The sequence below is a fragment of the Tiliqua scincoides genome, chromosome 4 (assembly GCF_035046505.1).
Source record: "Tiliqua scincoides isolate rTilSci1 chromosome 4, rTilSci1.hap2, whole genome shotgun sequence".
Taxonomy (NCBI): Eukaryota; Metazoa; Chordata; class Lepidosauria; order Squamata; family Scincidae; genus Tiliqua; species Tiliqua scincoides.
This window is the reverse complement of record NC_089824.1, coordinates 60,725,547-60,743,068: the sequence shown is the minus strand read 5'-3', so window position 1 is coordinate 60,743,068 and position 17,522 is coordinate 60,725,547. Positions and strand designations below refer to the sequence as shown.

The following is a 17,522-nucleotide window of genomic DNA, read 5'->3' as shown; positions in this document are numbered from 1 at the left end:
TTTCACAAATATTTTTCAAACAGCGCTGCACTGGTGATTTGTACAAATGAAATATGTTTGGTCCTTCAACATCTGAATATACAAGTGCAAATTGCTGTTGACATTAAATAGGTTATTCTCATGCATACGTATTGGATTGGAGTCAGACCATGAGGCAAAGAGGTTTTGGAGGCAGATTAGAAGTATTTGCCTGAATTCCTGCAGTCTTCCTCCTGCTGTAAAGAGAAACTCACCAGAGCAGTGCAGAGTTGTAGTACTGAAGGACAACGTTCTTTCAGTAGGTTATTGAGAGGATTGTTGGGGTAGGAAAATTGGGAGAAGAAATGGATGTCTTATTCGTGTTGGTCTATTCTTAGGTTTCCAAGTACTTCAGTCCAAAATACTCATAAGTAAGTCAAATTGATTTTCAACAGGTAAATATACTGAGAATAGCAATCTAAACTAAACTTGGAGCTTACCAGATGCTGCCTATTTTATAGCAGCATCTTTTATTTCCTTATATTCTTATTTATTTATTTATTATTTTTTATTAACACACACAGACATACAAACATATAACATACATTTAGGAGTGCTAAATACCATATACCATTACTAATTAATCATACTATATCTCCTAATCTACTTACTCATCTATTTCTACCACTTATTGATTTATCCATTTATTTATATAATATACAATAAATTTTCCCTAATGCCCTATACCAGGGGTGCTCACACATTTTTGGCTCGAGAGCTACTTTGAAACCCAGCAAGGCCCGGAGATCTACCAGAGTTTTTTTTACAATGTTCGCGCCATCATAACATATAACATTTATGTGTACAACATATGTTGGTGTACCTTGAGCCCCACTGAGTATAACAGGACTTACTCCTGAGTAGACATGCCTAGGATTAGGCTGTGAGGCTGCAATCCTAGCCACACTTACCTGGGAGTAAGCCCCATTGAGTACAATGGGCCTTACTCCTGGCGTTTCCTCCCAGAGGCACCTGAAGGGGGGGGTTCGGCACTCTGCGATCTACTCATTTTGCTTCGCGATCTACCGGTAGATCGCGATCCACCTATTGAGCACCCCTGCCCTATACTATATTTTCTAAATATTCACTTTCTACCAGTTGTAAACTAACTTCAATTGCTCATTAATATTAAAACAAAATAATCTAATTACCAAAATTATCACCTCAGCTATTTCAACTCCAATCTAATTCTCTAATCTAATTACATTTTTTTCTTTGACATAATAACCACATATAAAACAATTCTTCCACATGTTTACATTTCCAGCTATATTTTTTTAATACATTCTAATTCATATTTATCAATTTCATACATATTCTTTTCTTTTTTCTTCAAATAAATTTGGACCATTGTTATTAGCTGAATAAATCCTCCAAATTTCTTTATTCTTAGATTACCCCTCAGGGTTCTTTTTCTTTCTTTCTTTCCATTTTTTCTCCTGTAATATCTTTAATAATTTATCTCTATAACAGAATCTGATAAATCCACACTTTCTTATATAGGGTGTGTTCATTCTTCCAGTTAACTGGGATATATTTTCTCCTTCTTGTTCCAACAAATTCTGTGTGCACTCCTGTTACTCTGTCCATCTTATCTTTCTTGACCTCCATCAGCGCCTCTTCTTTGTCCTGTTGATCATCCTGTTGATCTTCCTCATTGTCTGCTTTTTCACTTCAGGAAATAATATATTTCCTTATATTCTTTGGATGTCTGCTACTAAGTCCAAGCCATATGTATGGCAGCCCCTTTTATGGAACAGTCAGTAGGCCTTGTGCATAGAATAGCTAGAATCCTGAGAGATTTTCAGATCACTGAAAAGCTTCGTGTATAAACTTTCCACCCTTCTAGTAAACCCAATGCCTCAAACTTGCCAGTTTTCCTTCTGATGCACTTTTTGAATGAGTTCAAAAAATTACCCAATGAACATATACTATGCAACCTATACAACCATTTCCTTGGTACTTCATCTAGCCTGCACCGTGCTATGACTTGTGGCACAGCACTGATGCAACGGGGTATGTGTAGAAAAACTAAGGGCTGAATTATGTGACACAGGTTAAGTTTTACTTGTGAGTATGAGCTGCTTGGACTCTGATTTGGGTCAGGGCCACAGCATGGAGGTAGAAAGTATAACTCTACCTTGCTATTTTCCTGCTGAAAATTTCTACTATATAGTGGCAGTTTAAGTGTAAAAATACAATTAATGTAGCCACACATGATCTTTTTTATTTGTTGATCTTGGCTATACCATCATTTTATTTTTTTTCATATACCAAACATTTGTAATTTTAATAGCGGGGAAAGTAATTAAACTTTACTTCAGTGATGGTACTGTCCAGGAAATGTGATGGTATGTTATTTTGGGAGCGCTGTACTGAAATTGCTGCATCAAAAATGCTGTTTTCTGTATGACTGAGACTCTGCATATTTTATGACCTGTCCCTCACATCCTGTTAAATGGGAAATGGATGTTGTTTCAAAGGTGATCTTGTGCTAACCACTCATGTTGTACAGGGACTGATGCAAGCAAACTGTCAATCATTAGGATATTACCTCATTTAAGAGAATTTCTAGTTGCTTCCTTAAAAGGTTACTAAGCCTGAAACACCGTTATGGGTAGATAAATCAATGCAGTGGTATTGCATTATGCTTACTCTGCTGTCTAGCACATCAGGAGATGTGCTTAATGTCTATCCTGTACTTGGGGGATGAGAGATAGCTGGCCTTCTTTCTTGTGTCTGTTGTTGGGAAAGATAGGAAGAATTCACTCTTGTTGTACAATAATTTGTTGTAATTGGTGAATATAATAATACAAAGAAATGCTATACCTGTTCACAGAGCACGCAGAAGAGAGCCATTATAGCAGTTTAAAGTTAAACAGATTTATTGAGGCATAAGCTTTCTCTTAGTTTTTGAGAAACCACAAGACTCTCTTGTGTTTCCTGTAATAGGATAAAATGGCCACTCTTCTGGAATTGTGAAAAGAGCAATATTTTTCAACCAAAGAGAAGATACCATGATGAAGATAAATAACTTGCTCTGAAGATAAATGTTGTTGTTTTACTGAATCTGCCACTTGCTGTGCTTTCTCATTTATGTAGCTATATGAGAGAGTCTTGGCCAAGGCTACCACTGAACTTTGTCAATGTGTGAACATGTGCTTATAAACATCCTTATATTTCTATCATGAAATACAAATGGGACCTTGTATCCCCAGCCACATGGGGACTCAGTCAGCCTTGTAGTGCTTCTTTCTCCTAAAACAACTCTGTACAACGTGTGAAGGAGAATCTTTTTAAAAACTTCATAGCATTCATCCTCTCAACCTTTCTTCCAGTCCAGGATACTTATTGCTCATTTTATTTAAATTACTTTTATACACATTTTTGAAACTAAACTTTTTCAAAACTGTTTCCAGTTCAATACAAACCATAAAATAAGAACTCTAAAAAAATACAGATGAAACAAAACAAACTGTTGGAGCTTGAACAGGCTCTCTTCTCCTTTCTCTTTCCCTTAAAGGCGAGTCATTTTAACAGTTTTATCACAAACTAATTGCAACAAAGATAATATATGGTTTGTCATATTCTGAAAGATAGCCTGGTTAATGTATCCAATACCTTCAAAAATCAAAGTGGGAGAATACTACCATTTTTTTAGATACTTGATTATTATTTTTTTACTCTGAGCAAAATGAACTTAGAACAATTCATTTAACTGTACCTGTGTAATCCAATTCACTTAACATTTATGTAAAACTGAAGTTAACACACATGTTAACTGTATCTGTACCTAAGATGCTACTGTGTCATTGGTTTGCTATATGAAGAAGCACTGTCGAAATGGTTATATATGTTCATTGGGTAATTCTCTGTACAGATTTTCTGATGAACTTTCTATAGAAACTTTCTGTAAAACGGCAGATCACAAATAAAGGATAAAGCTAATGCTATAATGTGACCTAATCAGTGCTAGGAGCATGGCTTCCAAGAAATAGGGAAGTGCTCCTAGGCTAGATGGATAATGAAGTCAAAGAGTTAAGGGTGTATTTTACTGCTTGTTTTTAAGCAGATAATTGGTTTCCACAAACAAAGATTTTAGATGATGCTAACTTGTGTAAAGACAATTTAGTTGAAGATAGCATGTTTTAATTGTTATAGTAATTGGTCAGTATGAATGCTTTTAAAGGAAATATATGAATCTCAAAGTGGGACATTTTTATTTGAACCAGTGGTTTAAATCAGGGGTCTCCAAACCCTGGCCCGGGGCCAGATGCGACCCGTAGCAAGCCTCTTTCTGGCCCACGGCCAACCTCTTGTCCCCTGAAAGCCTCTGGCCGACTCAACTGAACATGACCAGAACTGTGCTCTGATTGTGTTCTGAGGGCCAGAGAGGTTGAATGAATGAGCCCATTCATTCATTTATTCACTCATCTAAGTTCCATCTCTAATTTATTTATTCAAATTTTATATTTAAATTTTTTTCCCGGTCCTCCACACCATACCAGATATTTGATGTGGCCCTCTGGCCAAAAAGTTTGGAGACCCCTGGTTTAAACCTTTCTTTGCCTGAATCAATTCACTCTGAACTATATTAAGTGTAGGACCAAAATATAATAAGCACAGCAATGGATATGTAATGTAACATAAATGTAATTATTGGAACATGCACTGCTGGCATTGGTAGAATTATTGGTATTGTAATTCTTCATATTGGAATAAAGAACAAATGCAATGAAGTCACAGCATATTAGCTTGGCTTCTGAAATGGTTTTGACATACTTAATACTTCCAAAATAATTTTGGCAGAAAACAATACTATCTCTATAGTTTTGTCTCCTTGAATCTTTGTCTGGACCCACTCTTGAATTGTAGCTATTTTTTTAGAATCAGTGGATGATGTATAACAAGATAAGGTGCAGTGTTCTTTACCTTTTAATTTTTGTTAGATTCATTTTATGTCTCTAGACTAGTGTTTCTCAAACTGTGGGTTGGGACCCACTATGTGGGTCATGAGCCAATTTCAGGTGGGCCCCCATTCATTTGTATATTCTTTTAACAATGATAGTAAATGGGACTTACTCCTGGGTAAGTGTGTGTAGGATTGTAGCCTACGATTGTTAAACATTTTCTTGCTTGATGATGTCACTTCCGGTCATGACATCACTTCTGGTGGGTTCCAACAGATTCTCATTCTATAAAGTGGGTCCTGCTGCTAAAAGTTTGAGAACCACTGCCCTAGACTATTCATGTAAGTTTAGAAAATGTATGTATTCTTTAAATATCCCTGATAAACTGTGAAATCTGATGAAATGTCAAGACTGAAATCTGGAATTAAAATTAAAAGTTGCTGTAAGACCAGGTGTAGCTAGAATCATCATTTTGTTCCAACAGAAGCAGAGTCATAATGGGGTAAAATACTTAAAGATCAAGCTTGGTTTTATTGTATTTTAAAATAAAATCTTGATGGGAAGCTGAAGGTAGATTACAAAATTTAAGATGATAATATGATATAAAATATCAAATTAAAAAAAACCAAAAATAGCAGCATTTCAGTGCAAAATATAAACAACAAAACCCTGCAACAAAAGAGACCATTCACCATCTAAAAGCTAAGTGGAATAAAAGCGTTTTAAGACCCCTTCAGTGAATCATATATCTTGATTCGCTTCAGACAGAGATCTGCTCCAACAGTTTTTTGTCTTCATACTGAAGGCACATTGCCCAGCCGAAGACTGCAGACCACTCCAGTAACCCAAAACCCAAGAAGAAGATTGAATAGGATGACTGTTGCGTTTTAATTAGTAGACTGTTAATTAATTCTATTTAAATAATTACTGTAAATAGACTTTATGAGCTGTCTGAATGAAAACACTATGCATGCTAAGTGGATATGATAGAAGTATGCTTTCTTTTGTAGTCTTTCATTGTTAATATCTAATCTTCCACAATAAATAAAAAAATCCTTGCATAGAAATTGTTTTAGGGCATTCACCTTGACGAAGGGGATATTTTTTAAACTAATTAATGTTTAGTTTAAGATGCAGTGCCTGCAGATTTTTCAGAAAATAGTTTTGTATTGCAACTTTTTTTGTAGTGTGTTCTGTCTGGAAACAAGCTGGTATTTTTGTTTATAAATATGATAGAATTATGTATCAGTAGATGCTTTTTTGTACATTTTAAATGGTAAAGAAGATAATTGTTGGAAAGAGAGTAGGAGTAAATGTAGAATATAAATACTAATGCTGCAATCCTATAACACAGTGGTTCTCACACATTTAGCACTGGGACCCACTTTTTAGAATAAGAATTTGTCAGGACCCACTGGAAGTGATGTCATGACCAGAAGTGACATCATCAAGCAGGAAAATTAACAATCCTAGGCTGCAATCCTACCCACATTTCCTCAGGAGTAAATCCCATTGACTATCATTGTTAAAAGAATGTACATAGTAGCTTTTTAAAAGTACAGGTCTGTAACATTTCCCCAAACACAGTCACATACCATGTTAGCATCAAGTCTAATATATTAAAAAACAAAATATTGAAATGATGGGCACCCACCTGAATTTGTCTTGTGACCCACCTAGTGTGTCTCGACCCACAGTTTGAGAAACACTGCGTATAACACTGTCTAGGGAATAAGCTGCATATGGCCTCCTTGACTCTCTGAAGTCTTTGTAAGGCCTTCGGAGGGCATAAAAACATCACTTCTGGTTTCTTCCAGAAACCGGAAGTGATTTTTTTTGACCCTCCAAAGCCTCTGAAAGGGAGGCAGTGGGCAGGAACAGTGGGGAGGGGGCCAGTTTGGGAGGTGGGGAGGGCAGTTTGCAGTCATGGCCTGAGCAGCATCAGGGTCAGGATTGCCACTACTTTTGATTGTACTTTCTGCAATATATGAGGGCTATTCTGAAACTAACTAAAAAAAAAGGACAAAGAAAACAATTTAATACAGCTTAAGTTAAATACCATGGCTGTGCTACATCTCCATGCAATCTCCATCTGAATTGAAGCAATTGTCATGTTGTGGAACAAACTTCCTTATCCCCTCCACAAAGAACAGGCTCAGCCAGCTCATAACCAGTTCTGCAGGTTGCTATCTATGTGTGAGAAGAATTGTCATGCAGAAGAAGCAGCCCCATGTCAGCCTTCTTCTCCTTTTGTTCCTAATTGCTATCCTGCCTCCCAGGAGATTGTTGTCCTTTAAGATCCCATTAGCTTCTTGTTGGAGAAAGTTTGTTTGAACAAACTTGAAGTTTGTTAAGAACTTTGTCTTATGGAGCTTACTGCTCAAACAGCCCAAACAGTGCACTTACCAAGCAGACTTTGATTGTTTGCTTGTCTATTTGGCCACTGTGTTCAGGGACCTTAAAGGAAGACAATCACCTGGGAGGCAGGGGAACAAAAGGAAAGGAATGCTGTCATGGGGTTGCTTCTTCTGCATGACAATGCACACACACACACACACACACACACACACACACACACACACACACAAAAACATGTGACCTACTGAATGGGTTACCAGCTGGCTGAGCTCCCTGGTGGAAAAGTTCTTCATGGTGGGGGTAAGGAAGCTTGTCCCATGACAATTGCTTCAGTTCAGATGGAGATTGCATGTAGATGTTGTCCATCACCACCAAGATGCCTGCTGTCTGGCAGTGGGCATTGAGACTAGGAATGCAACACAACAAACAGTGGTGAGAGGCTCAGCTTGGTGGGCAGAGCCCAAAGCATGCTTTTCCATGCTCAAAAAAGCCCTTCTGTCCACCCTGAGCCTTTTACTGGTAACTGTTGTATTTCATCTGGCCTTCCAAATCAGACATAACTGGTGATTATGTCATCGCCAGTTACTTTTGGTGGTACTTTGAATGTGTGGACCATGTGAAGTGGTACATTGAGAAACACTGCTCTAACCCTATCCCCACAATGGTCCAGATAGGACTTCCTGTGATTACTATTTGCCACAGAGTGAAAACAGCACTAGCAATAGTCCGATTGATGGGAATTGGAACTTTTCCCCCCATGGTAAATAAAAGCTGAGGGAAGGGGCAGTCATGAAAAGAATTGAGCTTCTAGGCCTCCTTTGGCCTCATAGATCCCCCACTGAGATTCTGAATAATCTGTAAACTCATGGCTAGTACAAGTACTGTAGTTTGATTTGTCTGCTTGCCTTGATCCCCCCCCCCCCAATTTTGGTAATATAAATACCTCTTCACAATTTTTTCTATTATGTCCAAAGACTCTGTTGGCGATGCAACTATCCCTTTTAATTCTTAGAATCTGAATATCCCCTGGGGCAGAATTCGGCACAGATACCCAGCTGGAAAGCAAGATGTCTACAAAGGCATTGATTCTTTAAGAATTGTAGTAAAACCCAGTTGAAGCAATCCATAGAATAGATAGAGCTTTGGCAGTGCCAGAATTTCCTAAAGTGCCCAAGGGATACTTTTTATTTGCAGTGAAAGTTTCCTTGCCAATTCATTTGTGTCTGCGGAGGTAACCAGCAAGGATACTTAATAGTGCTTCGTACCACACTGTGTTCTTCTACTTCATCTATTTCTTTGAAACAGAAAACATAATGCAGGTTTTGTTTGCTGTTGTTGTCCCAGCTGATGTGCCACCTCAATACTGATTTGCAACGTAGTGTTTAATATCTGTGTCGAAAGGTGAAAGTTGAGCAATAAACTGATCATAATGTGGTAATTAGCATCTTACTTCCAGTGTAGTATGACAAAGAGCTCAGTCCTTCCCCTGCCAGCCCATAGTGTGCAGTACATTGACAGAATGCGCACTGCCTGCTAATTGCTTTCTCAAACCTATAGTATTCTGTAGCAATAATTTGCAATAAAGTATTCAATATTATTATTATTAATTATTATTTATTAACAGTATTTATATACTGCTTTTCAACTAAAAGTTCACAAATAATAATAATAATAATAATAATAAAACTTTATTTTTATCCCGCCCTTCTCCCTAACGGGACCCAGGGCGGCTAACAACATATTAAAAACAATAAAATTTAAAAAACATTAATACAGACAGATAAAAACATTTAAAAACACACTACAGGGCCATAAAAACAGTAGTCAGATTAAAAGAGTAAAAGAGCAGATCACCGAGGAAACAAGCCTGTAAAACTAAAAGATGTATAAAAAGTTAAGAAGGCCAGAAATCAGAAGGCTTGTTTAAACAACAGTGTTTTCAGGCCTCGCCGAAAGCTCTCAAGAGAGGGAGCCATTCTCAAGTCAAGGGGAAGGGAGTTCCATAATGTTGGTGCCGCTACCGAGAAGGCCCTATTTCTTGCAGCCACCCCCCGGACCTCCTTGGGTGGCGGCACTTGCAAAAAGGCCTTCTCTGATGACCTGAGATGGCGAGCCGGATTGTACGGGAGTAGGTGGTCTCTAAGATATCCTGGCCCAGAGCAGTATAGGGCTTTAAAGGTCAAAACCAGCACCTTGAATTGGGCCCGGAAACGAATGGGCAGCCAATGCAGCCCCCGGAGAAGCGGGCTGACAGAGTCAAACCGCCTGGCTCCGGTGACCACACGGGCCGCCGCATTCTGTACTAATTGTAGTTTCCGAACCGTCTTCAGGGGCAGCCCCACATAGAGCGCGTTACAGTAATCTAACCTCGATGTCACCGTGGCATGGATCACCGTGGCCAGGTCTGCACGATCCAAGTACGGTCGCAGCTGGCGCACCAGCCGAAGCTGAGCAAAGGCCCCCCTAGCCACAGCCGCCACCTGGGAATCCAGGAGCAGCTGCGAATCCAGGAGGACCCCCAAGCTGCGAACCTGCTCCTTCAGAGGGTTTAAAACAAAGCGGTTTACAGAGAAAAATCAAATAACTAAATGGCTCCCTGTCCCAAAAGGGCTCACAATCTAAAAAGATGCAAATGAATACCAGCAGACAGCCACTAGAACAGACAGTGCTGGGGTGAGGTGGGCCAGTTACTCTCCCCCTGCTAAAAAAAGGAGCACCCACTTGAAAAAGTGCCTCTTACCCAATTAGCAGGGGTAATATACATTTTACATTTTACAGCAGGGGTACAATATACATTTTACAGTTCAAGTTTCTTGCTATTAGTTTAATTTACTGTTTTAAAATACATATTCAGTATAGTGATATTGGTGATATTGAATAAAGATACTTTGTCATAACTCTGATTGTAATCTGCTTTAGTGAAATTGATGCAAACTTTTCTGAATCCAAATAAAGAAATATACATAATTTGGACAACCATGTTAAATATGTTACTCAAATGCCCAAGTCTAAAGAGGCATGAACTTAAGTAACCACAAAGTTTAGATGAAACACTTTTTAAACAAAACAAAAAACACCTCATCAGATATCCAGCAATATTTATCAAGACGAAGAGGTCCAATCAAGAGCTAATGTGAAAGAATTCAAAATAACCATCTCACAAATCCCCTGGAGAGATACATTTTCCTGAGATGGAAGTCTTATTCATGACAAAAACTAAGAAAATTTGTTAGTCCTGAAATAACATCAGTGGCGACCTATAAAATCCAATGAGCTCTGTTAAGTCAAGATTATTTTCTTATGCTCTCATCTCTGTCAATTCATACACCAATAAAGTACCTTTCTGTTTCCACATTTGTAGTCCTGGGCATAACTTCTACAAAAGCCATTTTTAAATTACATCATCTTTGACAATCAACCCAATTTGAAGGACTTCTTGCTCAGAGATCATTCCTGCTTAAGCAACCTGAATTGCTCTCGTGAATGTTTACCCTGCATGAAAATAGACTGTGGGTTTTGCATATTATGTCTGATGGAATACCAGTACTGAGTTGGTTTATCATTGCCATATATTCCAATATATATTCCCCAGATCTGGTTAGCCTAATTTGTATATTATGCAAATAGTCTTGTATTTATTTATTTATTTATTTATTTATTGGATTTATATTCCGCCTTTCTCCCCAAAGGGCACCCAAGGCGGCTAACAATCAAAATTAAAATACAAAGCAAGATAAAGTACAAATAAGCATTAAAAAGAACAATTAAAAACAATTAAAACCAAATAAAATGCAGTCAGCAGATAAAAACACACAGTAAAAAATATAATTTATAAAAGCAGCCCTTATGGGGCCTCGAAGGCTTTCCTAAATAAAATATTGTACTTCTTAATTGTTGCATTGTCCAGTTACTTTGTTCTTGGTAATGAGAAGGATAGTGGGCATCCTGTACATATTTACCCAGAAGGTGATTGCTTGTGTAAGTGATCACAGATATATAACCTGTGGAGAACAAGGATTGTGTGGAGAACAAGAATAGAAGGAGAAAAGTGTGGCTAGAGATAGTGAAGTGGGGCAGGAAGAGAAAAGAAATAATGGTAAAAGTCTTTCTGCTGAAATAGCACAGGACTAGCCACTGAAAACAGGTCTACCTCCCTGTGATAAGAATAAATACTTTACATCTTGTACTTGTTTTGGCTGGGTCCCATGTAGCAGTCAGCTCAGCATGGTGTTCCTGCTCGTCTGGGCAGGAATTTATCTGGAAAGTGAGATATAATGTAGGTAGGCAGAACTGAATCACCACAGTAGAGTTCAATTTTAAATTTGAAAAGACAAGAAGGCAAGGATGCTGCCAAAAAAAAGTTTACTTTTTTTTCTGCCACATCATACAAGTTCCATCCCATTAGATTGCAATTACTTGGCTCCTCAGAGCTTGGAGCCCAACTATTTCACTCTGGCAACTGGGAAGCCACTCTCCCAGACTATCATGTGTATGAAAGGATAAATTCAACTGATCACTACTTCCCTTCCCATTCCCTCCCTCATTTCTGTTCCTCCTCCTTTATCTGTTACTAAGGAAGATTCTAGAAGCTCTTTAGACCATGAACAAATAACTCTCTCTTAGCGCCAGTGAGGATGTAACCCGGAGAGCTATGGTTTAGTTTTTTTATTTGAAAGTTGGCTGTTAATCTGAGCCAGCAATGGATGAAACCTAACACTGGGTGGAACACAAAATTCCAAATCAAACTTGGTAATATGGCAAACCTAGTAACCCAAGCTGTAACTTTTCCAAGGACTAAACTAACAATGTGAATAAAAGAATCTTGAATATAACGGGAATGCTTCTTCATTTTAAGATTACCTTGCTCAAATTCTGATGTAGTCTTCTGCAGTGCACATGATTAAGGAATCATCCTACAATGTCGTCCCATAAGAACATAAGAACAGCCCCACTGGATCAGGCCATAGGCCCATCTAGTCCAGCTTCCTGTATCTCACAGCGGCCCACCAAATGCCCCAGGGAGCACACCTGATAACAAGAGACCTGCATCCTGGTGCCCTCCCTTACATCTGACATAGCCCATTTCTAAAATCAGGAGGTTGTACATACACATCATGGCTTGTAACCCGTAATGGATTTTTCCTCCAGAAACTTGTCCAATCCCCTTTTAAAGGTGTCCAGGCCAGACGCCATCACCACATCCTGTGGCAAGGAGTTCCACAGATCAACCACACGCTGAGTAAAGAAATATTTTCTTTTGTCTGTTCTAACTCTCCCAACACTCAATTTTAGTGGATGTCCCCTGGTTCTGGTGTTATGTGAGAGTGTAAAGAGCATCTCTCTATCCACTCTGTCCTTCCCATGCATAATTTTGTATGTCTCAATCATGTCCCCCCTCAGGCGCCTCTTTTCTAGGCTGAAGAGGCCCAAACGCCGTAGCCTTTCCTCATAAGGAGGGTGCCCCAGCCCCGTAATCATCTTAGTCGCTCTCTTTTGCACCTTTTCCATTTCCACTATGTCTTTTTTGAGATGCGGCAACCAGAACTGGACACAATACTCCAGGTGTGGCTTTACCATAGATTTGTACAACGGCAGTATAATATTAGCAGTTTTGTTCTCAATACCTTTTCTAATGGTCCCAAGCACAGAATTGGCCTTCTTCACTGCCGCCGCACATTGGGTCGACACTTTCATCGAGCTGTCCACCACCACCCCAAGATCTCTCTCCTGATCTGTCACAGACAGCTCAGAACCTGTTAGCCTAGTGAAGCCTAGTGAAACCCATTAGTGAAGCTTTGATTTTTTTGCCCCAATATGCATGACCTTATACTTACTGACACTGAAGCGCATCTGAGATTTCGCTGCCCATTCTGCCAGTCTGGAGAGATCATTGCATTTAGTTCATGTGCCTTGTTTGATCACTAGCACCAGTGAAGTAATAAGTATATAAATGACAAGTAGCTGTTTTTATGTTTTGAAATTTGGAAACACTCCTTTGGAAATAATGAGAATGGCTATGCTGTAAGTCCTGTCTGACAAAATATTTTGTTAACAAAATGGGTACCTTGCTTAGGCAAACTTGCCAATTAAAGAGTGTAACTGCTTGAAGGGTAGTATTGTCCATTGATGCAGAGGATGCAGCTCAGTTCTAATACTATTCTGGGCATGAAAACCTCTAGAAAAAAACAGGAAGCTCTGCAAAAAGTTTTGAGTGAGTAGGATTTTTTTCCCCATTTAGCTCCTTTTCTGTTTAGATTTCTAAATCTAGTTTTCTTCTAAATCACACATTTTTACTAGAAGCATTACTTAAGTTTGCTCTGAATCCTTTGACATTAATTCTGTTTTCCTGGATCATTGTAGTGTTGGTATCAAAGATAAAAGGCAAGTTTAAAATCTTGGTCCCATATGCAAGAAATGTTGCTAGTCTGATCTGCTGAAAGGAAAATACATGTCATCTTATACTGAATAACAAGCAAATGTTTGTTTCTGGCCATCAAGAGTAATATTTCCCCAATTGGTCATCCAGCTTGGAATTGTTGTTTAATATTAATTTTGTCCAATATTTACAAAAAGGTGAATTGCGAATGCCAGTCAGACATAATTACACATTTTGTCGAATTAATAATTCTCAAAGAAAAGAGCAAGAACACCAAATCCAAAATGTCTGAGGGAATCAACAGCCCAATCCTCTCCAGCCTGGCATCCAGGCTCCAGCAGCAATGAAATGGCAGCCACAGCATCAGTGGGCCTCCTTGGCAGGCTCAGAGTTGAGGAGGCCCATGTCAGCTGACCAGCCCGGCAGGGAAGACAGGATATGGCAGCAGAGACTGCCACCATCTCCACTCCCCTCCTGGGCCCAATCCTTCCCTCCCCCACCCAGTTACACCCTCCTCCCCACCCCGCCCTTCCTCTTCCCTGCCTGCAGTCCCCCTAAGCGTGGTACATTACATGTCAAAGACGTTATGGCATGTTCCAACACCTGGAGCTCTGGGCCCTATAGGATTGGTTCCTAAGTCTGCAATCTTGTAAAACGTTTCTGTGAGTATGCCTCATTGAACACAGTGGAGCTTACTTCTGAGTAGATATGCATAGGACTGCGCTGTTAGTACTAGAACTTTCCTGATGAAAAATATTTTATGTAGAGGTGGTTTTGTTGTACTTCTCTATGCCAATTTCTTTTACTTGTTGATTCTTTTATGTGAGATTTTTTTTGGAGGGGGGGAGGGTAGTTGCCTTCTTTGATAGAGGAAAGCACTGAGAGCCAGAGTGGTGTAGTGGTTTGGGAGGTGGACTTGAAGATCCAGGTTCAAATCCCCCCTCATCCATGAAGCTTCCTGGGTGACCTTACCTTGGGCCTGTCACTTTCTCTCAGCCTCACCTACCTCACAGGGTTGTTGTGAGGACAAAAGGGGGGAGCAGCTGTGTACACTGCCCTGAGCGCTTTAGAGGAAGGGCTGTGTAAAAATGTAAAAATAAATAAATGAATAAATGTTGCATTGCAGTGTAATATCTATGTATTGTAATTTACTACTTATTATTAGATAGATTTAATAAACATTCATAAGTACTTTTAGAATGCTTTTGAAATGCTTGCATAATGTTTTGTCACATTAATAACTTGGTCTTTTTTTTTTTTTTTGGTGTGTTAGGGCACACAGGACGGCTACTCAGATCTTTATGTTTCATAAGTCTAACATTTCTGCTTCTGCACATCGTCTTTCAAATCACAATAAACAGCCTTGAAGCTGCAAACACCATTGGATCTAATTATAGCTGTGAGTATCCTTTATTGATTTTCTAGCATTCTGCATGCCTCATTAAGGGGATGGACAATAGTGCAAGCATAATAGTTGTTTTGTGTGGTGGTTGCAAAGTCTTGTAATATAATTTTGGTTTTCAAGAAGTGCTTTCCATGAAATAGGTTGTGAAATTAATTGAAACAGTTGTTTGCCATTCTTCTGGATAGAAATCTCAAGAAAGGGAGGAAAAGTGTTAAGACACATAAAGGTTAGGCTATGTGAGAAGGAAGCTAATTATTTAGCTCAGTGATCCCCAAACGTTTTAGAACCGTGGATTCACTATTGGGACTCACCTAGCTTTACGAGACATTAAAAAAAAATTTCACTTTTTAAATCAGCTTTATCAGCTAAGCAAACCTCTGTTTTTATCCTTGTTTACTATTGTGGGGGGGGAGGGGGAATGCCTCCTGGAGCATTTGCTGAGCTCCATGTTCATTGGATCAAGACCATTCTGGTGGTGGTGTTTCCCTTGGGATGTCCTTTGAAGTGGACCAAGGCACGTTCACCTACTCACAAGTAAATGAGCATGTGCTGCTCTGTTTCAGTTTCCATATGGTTCAATGTATTTTACTTGTCAGCCGTCAGCTTGTCAGTTTCGCATTCCACTGGTGGGTCCCTACCCATAGTTTTGGAACCACTGATCTAATTCTAGAGATCAGCAGCTCTGTACTAATATGCTAAGGAGGCATTTTTTAGCCCTTGCAGGCCCCCCAAATGGCTGACCTAAATAGCTCCCTGCCCCCAAAGAAATCACAATCTAAAAAGTAGCAAATGAACACCAGCAAAAGCCACTAGAAAAGTCTCTCCAATTCATTAAAATGTGTTTTCACTTCATGATTCATTTTATCAAGTATAATGCAGAAATAAGAACATAAGAACATAAGAACATAAGAACAGCCCCACTGGATCAGGCCATAGGCCCATCTAGTCCAGCTTCCTGTATCTCACAGCGGCCCACCAAATGCCCCAGGGAGCACACCAGATAACAAGAGACCTCATCCTGGTGCTCTCCCCTACATCTGGCATTCTGACTTAACCCATTCCTAAAATCAGGAGGTTGCGCATACACATCATGGCTTGTACCCCATAATGGATTTTTCCTCCAGAAACTCGTCCAATCCCCTTTTAAAGGCGTCTAGGCTAGACGCCAGCACCACATCCTGTGGCAAGGAGTTCCACAGACCGACCACGCGCTGAGTAAAGAAATATTTTCTTTTGTCTGTCCTAACCCGCCCAACAATCAATTTTAGTGGATGTCCCCTGGTTCTGGTATTATGTGAGAGTGTAAAGAGCATCTCCCTATCCACTCTGTCCATCCCCTGCATAATTTTGTATGTCTCAATCATGTCCCCCCTCAGGCGTCTCTTTTCTAGGCTGAAGAGGCCCAAACGCCGTAGCCTTTCCTCATAAGGAAGGTGCCCCAGCCCCGTAATCATCTTAGTCGCTCTCTTTTGCACCTTTTCCATTTCCACTATGTCTTTTTTGAGATGCGGCGACCAGAACTGGACACAATACTCCAGGTATGGCCTTACCATCGATTTGTACAACGGCATTATAATACTAACCGTTTTGTTCTCAATACCCTTCCTAATGATCCCAAGCATAGAATTGGCCTTCTTCACTGCCACCGCACATTGGGTCGACACTTTCATCGACCTGTCCACCACCACCCCAAGATCTCTCTCCTGATCTGTCACAGACAGCTCAGAACCCATCAGCCTATATCTAAAGTTTTGATTTTTTGCCCCAATGTGCATGACTTTACACTTACTGACATTGAAGCGCATCTGCCATTTTGCTGCCCATTCTGCCAGTTTGGAGAGATCCTTCTGGAGCTCCTCACAATCACTTCTGGTCTTTACCACTCGGAAAAGTTTGGTGTCATCTGCAAACTTAGCCACTTCACTGCTCAACCCTGTCTCCAGGTCATTTATGAAGAGGTTGAAAAGCACCGGTCCCAGGACAGATCCTTGGGGCACACCGCTTTTCACCTCTCTCCATTGTGAAAATTGCCCATTGACACCCACTCTCTGCTTCCTGGCCTCCAACCAGTTCTCAATCCACGAGAGGACCTGTCCTCTAATTCCCTGACTGTGGAGTTTTTTCAGTAGCCTTTGGTGAGGGACCGTGTCAAACGCCTTCTGAAAGTCCAGATATATAATGTCCACGGGTTCTCCCGCATCCACATGCCTGTTGACCTTTTCAAAGAATTCTATAAGGTTTGTGAGGCAAGACTTACCCTTACAGAAGCCATGCTGACTCTCCCTCAGCAAGGCCTGTTCGTCTATGTGTTTTGAGATCCTATCTTTGATGAGGCATTCCACCATCTTACCCGGTATAGATGTTAGGCTGACCGGCCTATAGTTTCCCGGGTCCCCCCTCTTTCCCTTTTTAAAAATAGGCGTGACATTTGCTATCCTCCAGTCTTCTGGTACCG

At 39.9% G+C, this 17,522-nt stretch overlaps 1 protein-coding gene across 1 annotated transcript in view; it reads left to right on the top strand.

Annotated features, from left to right (window-relative positions):
• PIEZO2 (piezo type mechanosensitive ion channel component 2) overlaps positions 1-17,522 on the top strand; it is a 247,613-nt gene that overhangs the window by 27,648 nt on the left and 202,443 nt on the right. The window contains exon 2 of the mRNA XM_066623461.1: positions 14,936-15,061. Within this exon, the coding sequence (XP_066479558.1) occupies positions 14,936-15,061 (126 nt within the window). The remainder of the gene's footprint in view (positions 1-14,935; positions 15,062-17,522) is intronic.